The sequence below is a fragment of the Stegastes partitus genome, unplaced genomic scaffold (genome assembly GCF_000690725.1).
Source record: "Stegastes partitus isolate 25-593 unplaced genomic scaffold, Stegastes_partitus-1.0.2 Scaffold10, whole genome shotgun sequence".
In the NCBI taxonomy this organism is placed as follows: domain Eukaryota; kingdom Metazoa; phylum Chordata; class Actinopteri; family Pomacentridae; genus Stegastes; species Stegastes partitus.
The window spans coordinates 1297691-1306790 of NW_007577741.1; the positions used below are offsets into that span (position 1 = coordinate 1297691).

At 40.6% G+C, this 9100-nt stretch overlaps 1 protein-coding gene across 1 annotated transcript in view; it reads left to right on the top strand.

The window, feature by feature from the left end:
- The window catches only part of LOC103360585 (somatomedin-B and thrombospondin type-1 domain-containing protein), a 5971-nt gene extending 1792 nt beyond the window's left edge, over positions 1-4179 (top strand). Inside the window, exons 2-5 of the mRNA XM_008286388.1 lie at positions 709-900; positions 1750-1828; positions 1940-2122; positions 4062-4179. Of these exons, the coding sequence (XP_008284610.1) occupies positions 709-900; positions 1750-1828; positions 1940-2122; positions 4062-4179 (572 nt within the window). The remainder of the gene's footprint in view (positions 1-708; positions 901-1749; positions 1829-1939; positions 2123-4061) is intronic.
- The last annotated feature ends 4921 nt before the right edge of the window (positions 4180-9100 follow it).

Genomic DNA, 9100 nt, shown 5'->3' on the forward strand with positions numbered 1-9100 from the left:
TGTCAAATGAGCCAAATTAAAATCACCATAATTCAATGTTGAATACAATAAAAGGAAAAAACTTGCAGGGGGATGAATAGAATAGAATAGAATAGAAAGTCTTTATTGTCCTTATACGAGTACAATAAAATCTAAAGAGCTGCTCCCGAGGTGCACCAGCAATTATAAGACATACAAGACATATTATTCAGACTTTGTACAACCCTATAAAACACTGGTGGTAGTTGGGTATTGCCCAGAGTGAAGTGGTTGTTATTGCGCCCGTGTGAGGTAGATTATACAAACATACTTTTTCATAGGGACTGTATATACGCAACACAGTTTGTAGAGGTTGTAAAAATGTAAACAGTTAAATATCTACCACCACTTTTTACAGGATGGGTAACACCTGTGGGGACTTGGAATGTGTACATGTTGATTTCTATTTTTTTTTCTTCTTCAAATAATGAATAAAAATCAACTTTTGTTTGTTTTTTTGTTATGATTTATGGCTTTATAGCTGTGTCATAATGCACAGAAAACACGTTAAGGTTCAATCTAGTCATAAAAACGGTTGCACTGTTTACATAGAGGTGCAGGAGTTTATGTTGCACAGTGAATAAAAATGTGACAGGAGCAACTGCTTGGGGTTCATAAGGTTAATCGACAATGCAATTAGTTGCAGCCCTGATATGAAGAAACAATGGTTTTGGTTTCTCTATATGCCAGCGGTGTCCTGTGTGGTGAGCGAGTGGACCGGCTGGTCCGGATGTGCTGAACCCTGCAGGGCCACGGTCCGCAGGAGGAGCAGGACCATCCTGCAGGAAGCAGTCAACGCAGGAAAACCTTGTCCCCATCTGGAGGAGCTCGCTGGCTGTGCAGAGTATTGGTCTCAGCAAGGACACTGTCAAAGCTCACTCGGTGAGAAAAAGCCTCCTCGACTCTTCCACACTTTTGCCATTTTTCTCATTTGCGATCATCATATAATGTTCTGACATTCTCTAAGAAATAAAGTGTATGTTTCCTTGAGGCTGTGATTCTGTCCACCTCCTTCTGGGTCATGTATAATTAGCACAATGTGAGAGATTAAACGTTTCTGAAGCTTTTGAAATCATTATAGAACCACACTGGCAAAACTTGATTATTCTTAAGTGTTGTAAGACCAGACTGTGTTTGGGAGCATCGCATCAGTGTCAAAAAATACCTCCTAATTGCTAATTAATCTGCAATATGCACATCTGAAAGTCACAAGTTTTGTCATTAACAGGAAAACACAGAAAATCAAAGTCAAATCAAGATTTTTCATGTATTTTTTTAACCACTATTTTCACATATGCCAGTAAAAGTCTTAGATTTTGTCCAAATACAGTCATAGTTGGTCGTTATTTTAATAAAAGATCAATAGTGTAGAAGCACTGAAGCACTGGTGAGCAACATAAAACAGAATAAAACAGTGCGAATGTTTGTTTCTCTGTGAAATAGAGACACTGAAGCATGAGGTCTTCTCTGTGTGCGTAAACAGTATGCAATATGAATCGCAGTCTCTGCCCCTGCAGGTCAAACCCATTTAAAAGAACTCTCTTGCAGACGTACCTGATGAAGCCCGGCGCTCGCTCAGCTGCTCCTCATTCTGTCTTCGAAATGCGAATTGAATGAAACAAGATGTCGTTTCAAAAGTGCAGATTTACTTGTGTGTTTTTTTCAATTGAAATAAAAGAGGCTGAATATTACAAGACATGATGTAATGGTTTTATGCTTCTTCATCTGCAGTCCCAGCACTTATTACCACGGGTGGCTATGGCAACGCCAGGAAGAAAAGAGACATCCCCGACAGCAGCGATGTTATAGGGTAACAGACAGCCTACAAAAATGTGAAATTACGCTCCTTTGATGTGCTCCTAACTATGGTCACTACAGATTTTTGGAGTTCTTAGTGAATGTCTGTGTTTCTGTGCTGTAGGTATTGTGTCCAGTTTCAGCTGACCTCTCTGACAAAAGGATGCCAGCAGAGCGAAGGCCCACACACTCAGTGGATGCAGTACCTGAGGGAGGGCCACCATGTGTGTGTCGAGTGCCAGCCGCCTGCCCTCGCTGCCGGACAGAAGCACTGCGCTGGAGACGGTGAGAAGAACAGCACGGACAGGTAAACGCATGCATGAAGACACCATCGCATCACAACTCATCTCCTGTTTTTAAAAAAAAATCAAAAACAGGTTTGAATGTTCGACGTCACTGCATTTAGAAAGCCTCATGAATTTGAGCTCGTGTTGCAGGAAACAACCCGAGGAGACAGATATTTGTTCTACAGCCCAACAGCAGATCTATTCAACCATGAAATTATCCTCGATTGTGCTCGTATGTCGGGAAAGAACAATTTCAGAAATGAAACATGAGCTCTTGGATTCGTCTGGTTCCCAGCACACTCAAGCGATCTCTTTGCTTTACATCTTGACTGTTTTTCGCGTTAGAGAAATGCTTGTAGAGGAACACAGTAGTCCTGGACTGACCTCTTAGGGGGGCTCTGCAGACTGTTTTCCAAAATCAATAAATAATTGATCAAACTGCACTGACTAAAACTATACACATTTTTAAATAGATGTTTTGGAAAACATATTTATTGTGTGTTTGCTGTTAAAGATGAGGTTCTTTGAGAGCTTTAAGGGGTTCGACACAAATTCGGCTGCTGACTGTATCATCATGTGTACTGTACAGATGAGAGTGATGCTGATCATCTGACTGACTGCAAGAAATGATCATGTTTACTATCCCTTGTTTAAAGATGCCCCTGGCTATTTTTCTTTCTTTATTTTTTGTTCCCATGGCCATATGGTGCTTTTATAAGCCAGAGGGCACCACATTCAGCGCTATGGATGAGCATGTCTGCTGTGAAGTTGCAGCTTGCTAATGATCCTCCCAGAAACACAGATTCACATTTCTAGGGTTTACAACAGGGGTGCCCAATCCTGGTCCTCGAGAGCCCCTATCCAACATGTTTTAGATGTTTCTCTCTTCTAACACACCTGATTCAAATGATCATCTCATCATCAAGCTCTGCAGAAGCCCGATAATGATCCTGATCATGTGAATCAGGTGTGTTGGAAGAGGGGAAACATCTAAAACATGCTGGATAGGGGCTCTCGAGGACCAGGATTGGGCACCCCTGGTTTAGAATGTAACACAGTTGGGATTAAACCCTAACAGGCCTCAGGAACCAATCGTGTCCACTTGCAAGATGGTACCTTCTGTATTCTTGCTCAGAATTTCTTTCTGGTTTGAGCATGTATGCCTTAGTGACTCCATCTTGCTATTGTGTTGCATGCACTAGTTTTACAGTGTTTTAGCAGAGTCATAGGTGAGCTGGTGTGCTGGAGCTGCAGCAAATGTGGGGCGGGGTCACTGGAGAGAGAGCCAGGGACTGTATTGATCGGCACATTTCAGTGGAAGCCACGGTGTAGAGTTACATCTGAGCTATATTAAGGCATGAAGGGATTATTTTCATGGGAAAAACGGCTAAATATGTAACAGAGACGTGGTTTTGGGGTTAAATTCACATCTGAAAAGGGACTTTAATAAATAAATTTAAAAAAAAAGTAGGATTAGTCTTACCCTGACCCACTTACCGTGAAATGCAAACCTTAAAGACTGTTGTTATACTCTGTAACTGCATTGTCATAGTATAACTTCACACGATATCATTTTTAAAAAAAGGAGAACAAAATGGGTTTGTATTCATATGAACAGGGAGTGTATCTGCAGATATGTGTTCCTACAGTGCAGACAGACAGGAGAAAGATGATCCCGTCCTTGGCACCTGCGTAAATCACATTTAGCAGCATCCTGCACGTGTGTGACACAACACCCGAGTGTGTATTAGTAGATGTTCAGCGGTAGATAGATACATGAGTCAGCCTGGATCACATTCCCAGGCATTGTTTTCGGGTTTCCTCCCAAACGATCTGATCCTTATCTCCTGGATCTGATGGGCAGCAGCGAGGACTACCACTAGATGGCAACGTTGCTTACCGCTTGGCTTTGCAGAGAGGTCTCGTAACCACTAACTCATCCCTCCCTTCCCCCTGCAGGAGACAGTCTCTCCAGTGGCAGGCGGTGGGAAACCCTCGATGCAGGGGTGTGTGGAGACGTGTGGGGAGGCTGGAAGCCTGTTCCTGCCCGACAGCCCACAGCTTCCTCTTCATCTAACCTCCTCCTTCCTTCTGTTAGCCTCCATCTTGTATAAATTTGCCGAGATAGCCGCAGAAAGAACAACATTCCAGCATAAATAGCCAGAATAATTCCAGTTAAAGAGCGAGAGAGTCGATGCTCAGTTGTGCCTTTTGAGACCAGTGACTAAATTTAAATGTCTTCAAATAACTACATGTAGAAAAATGTGCAGGCAGAGGAAGATTCCTGTTTGTTAGAATGCCTTAATTTAACCGACTTTACTAACACAAACTTGAGGAATACATATTCACAACAAATTAAGAGTGAAATAAAAGTCGACGATTCCTAATCAAAATGTAAAGTGATTTGATTTATTTCATTTTGAGTCATTCAAGGGAAATGTTGCTTTCTTAAGAAATAGAAATAATCTTGGGACATTGAGACACTTTGTTTTTTTTTTTTTTCTGTTTTTCTTTCTTTTTTACATGACGAGTACTGGCTCTGTGTGAGTCACAACGCCAAAGTTACAACATGCACTGAACAATAGAACATTTATACAGAAACAACAGCATAGAAAGTCAACAGGTAAAAATGTTTGTCTTTTTCTTTTTTACAAAACAGACAGCCTCGGGACCTACAAACAACATTGTATAAGAGCTGGCTAAGGTCATTCAAATATCTTTTTTGTTGTTGTTGTTGTTTTTTTTTTTTCAATTTCCCTGGAAACAGTGTACTTTACAAAGACTGATGGCTTAGGCAAGGTTGGGGTCAATTCCACTGAGAGCTTAAACCGTAGAAAAAATAGAGTTTATGCTTTAAAGTCGTACTTAATTTGTGTCATGCTCTAATACTGTTTACTGTTATGTGTGTGATGTGTGTTTAACTCCATCAAGGCATCCTGAATCGACCCCAACCCTGTAATACAGTGTTAGATTCAGAGTGTGTGGAACCGGGCTGCAACGTTTCCATCCGGGTTTTGGAAACTATGTCCTTGAAAAGATCCTGTCGCGTTCTAACAGAAATGAAAAAGACCGGGACCTCTTCACAGTTAAATTTAGCAGCTTGCACAACAACCGGATTGTGTTTTAGATTTTCCCTAAATGCGTTTACTGTACAGTGGGGAGTCTTATGGAAAAGTTAATGAATCTGTGCTCTTCGGTTTAATTTGAATCAATAAATGAGGAATAAAACAAACCACTTGATTGTGTTTTCTTCATAAAGAGTCGCGGTTCGGTCCTTCAATTGGCATCGGAATTTTTCCACGGGGACCTCAGTGAAATTAAAAGGTCCGCTATACAATTAGATTTCATGATTTTGAACAGCTCCCGTGACGATGGAGCGGAAGAGGTGTCCAAATAAAACAAGGATGACTTGTAAAAATATATGAAGGGTTTTTTTTGTGTTATGGTGGCATTTTGTCACAGTATCACAGTCTAAGTAATAAATTAAGTCGTCATGCTCGATGTTCCTTTGCACTACCATTTCTAAAAGCTCAACAGCGTCAATGCTAGCGTCAGGATTTCAATACTTGTGTGCATTTTGTGTAATATTTGCCCACACTAAATCTCTCCACAATAGTGCTTGCTGCCTATTCATAAAGTATTGATTGTCATCATTGTTAAGAGATATTTCAGTGAAAATGGTCCCTGACTACCGTCATATAGAAAACCTAAATGATGGGACAGAAGCTCACCAGAACTTGTGTGAGCCAAATGCCCTTATTTTACTCTTGAAAAATTATCTTTTTTTTTTCTAATTACTGTCATTCACTCTAAAGGACATGTCTGACGTTGGTTTGGTCTTGACTGAAGTAAACATTATGAAATCTCTACGGACACTGAGGTGTAAAATAAATGAAATGTTTGACACACGTTGGTCTCGACACCTATAAGACAAAGAATGTAATGGAGAGTTAATCTGGAGCTGACATCCAACTGGTGGCTTATAAATCAGTCATCTGTCTTGTTTAAATTGACATTTTGGATTAATAGAAAAGGAAATTATGCTTTGAGCAAGCTTGTAAGTTTAGCATGTTTTCTATGGAGAGTTTATCTCTTCAACCTCATAATACGACAGAACGAAATACATGCATTTTCTGTGGAAACTATGTATGAACACAACTAAAGGGAATATGACCAGAAGGGCCATTAGTTTGTCATTTTAAAAATCAAGCTATCTCACTTTGGAACACCTCTTTGTCGATGACACCTGTGCTTATATTTAAAATCCTACTGTTGAGGATTGTTTTTACTTCTTGTGAACATAGACTCTAATATTAGCAGCTGCTTCAGATGTAACTACTGAGACAATATATGGATGAAAAACATCAAATCAATTTTTTAACTGGATACACAAACGAGTGTCGTGGATTTAGGAGCCGATGCTGCTGTGCTGTGTGCAATTATTTGCCCAATTATCCCTCTTTTCTAGAAATAAAGCTAAAAAATTAAACATCTCCTATAAATAAGTCCTAATTTCTCATATTATGTTCGAGCTCCCTTGGTGTTGCAATCTGCTGGACTACGGAGAGAACGGAAGCGGGATTCCCCCATCATGCATACATTCATATTGGAAACAGTTCATTCTTTTCCATTAAGCGGCAGCCCCACTGTTCTAATGCCCTGGCTTTACAGCAGTCACATACACACACGCTTGCCTCTGCTCCTCGCAGTCATTGCTATTCCTTTCACACCTCAGCTCCTCTCACTATGGGAGAGCAATATGAAATGGTCCGACTCTGTGATTAAAACGGGAAATGAAATCAGGATTTGTGATTAGACTCCAAAAAAATCAAAATAAAAAAACTATGTCAATCGCCCTCTGTTGACTTTTGGATCAAATTTTACCTTTATAATCGTGACCTGCTCTACCTGCACCTTTTACCAATATATGTGTATCAGGAAATGACAGATAGCAATTTGCGAATATATTTACTTGGCACTGAGGTTCTTCTTTGCTCATCTTGTCTGTGAAAGCTGTGATGACAATAATAAAAAAAAAGCATGCTTACTGGTTTACAGTAACTCAACATGACCTATATGGATGTAAAGTCACACTTGATAAATAATTCATGCTCCCCTCATGATCTGTTTTCTGTATAAAGGGAAAAGTCCTGTAAAAAATATGCTGTCTGCTGTTTTAAAAGTGGCAGGTGACCGTTTCTCTCCATCCTATGTGGCAGTGTAAACAGATAACAGGGAATGCATTATGTCTTCCAGGTCAGCGGGTAACAGTCAACAGACTAAACTCAAATCATCGTATCAATGGGATGCTACAGACGTCTCAAACATGATGCTCGGGGTCCTTACATCGTAATGCATTTACACACCACTCATGAATATGCACAGTGAGGAGTGGTTCTGCTATCATGCGACTACTGCGGACGCCTTCACGGGTGCCCGTCGGTGTGTGTGTGTGTGTGTGTGTGAGAGCAGGCAGACGTTCACCACCCCAATTAACAAATCATTGCTTCGCTGTTGCCAGCCTTAGAGGACCACTGCTGTCACCATGGAAACTGAATGTATCTATGCATCCTGAAGATTGTTTTCCATACCTGCATGTGTGTCTTTTGCACATGTGTGTGTGTGTTCATGCATTTTTTTTTTTATCAGTTCTGGCATTTGCGACTGATGAATGGTAACCTGGTTGTGTATATTAGAGCTTATCTAGGTGATTTCAGGAACGAAGCAGAGGCTGATAATAATTCCCCTGCTTTCAGTTTCTGATACATCCATTATTTGAAATTGCGTGATCTCTTTGGCTGCTTTTATGTCGGTCAAATAAAGGCCAATGCACGCTCTGGCGCTAAAACCTTAATTCTATGTCGGTAAGCTGTAAACATAAAAAATATAGGAGGGTTTAAATATTTCTTTAGATATGATGGACGAGCAACTCATCATGGTTGGGTGCATGCATGCTTCAGAAGTGTGCACTTTATGTAGCAATCGAGATAATAATCGGTGGTTGTTGTGTTAGCTCATATCAGAAGCTCTTGGTTCACCACTGACATTATTTGGGTGCTAAGACACTGTCTACTGGTAGAGATTTGAACGTATCATCCATTCTCACCAAGACATGTTAGGGGGATAGTAAAATATTGTTTAAAAAAAAAAAAGAGCGGTCCTGTTAATGGATGATGATGAGCCTCTGATAACTGCAGCCTCTGTGCCAAGACACTGAACCTCATACAGGATTACTCTTCACATATGATAATGACACAGCAGACTAGCAAATCACTTATTTCTATAAGGAACTCTCTCTTATCTATATAAAAATAAATCAGGTTAGACAATCTCAAAGGTGTGTTTACATGATTTCACCTAGCATTAGCTCACTCATTAATCTTCATACTCGCTCACACACACATATGCGGACATGCACACCCCTACGAATGGAGATGACTAAGGCCAGGTTTGGGAATGGAGGGCACAAGTAAGTAGCTTATAGGCTTGTAGGTCCTCTCCTGTATCTCCAAGACTACAAAATGAACTGGGACTCAATAATGGGAAAGTGGGCGACAGGTTTTTTTTTTTTTCTTTTTCTTTTTCCTGGAGAATATAGAGATAACCCACTGCAGCTAAATTTTTTTTTTTTCTTTTTCTTTTTCCTGGAGAATATAGAGATAACCCACTGCAGCTAAAAACCATCATTTAGTTGGTTTGCACCACTTACAACCACGACTCAATATCTCTGATGACTCTGCTTCTCTGAACAGACCCATTGGCTACTTGGGAGTGCTCCTGTTTTGTAGGTGTGGAATACCGCTAATAGGAATGAGCTGAAGGAGGGGCAGTGACATTCTCCAATTTAGAAAAGTTTTTCTCCCAGAGTATTTATCACACGTGTTCACCCGGAGCTCAGCGCCCAACGGCATGCTCAGGTAATCTGTGAATAGTTTCAGTGAGACCCTTCGTCTCGTCTCGTCTTCCCTCGTCTCTGGCTTATGGAGTGCGTTAGCCTG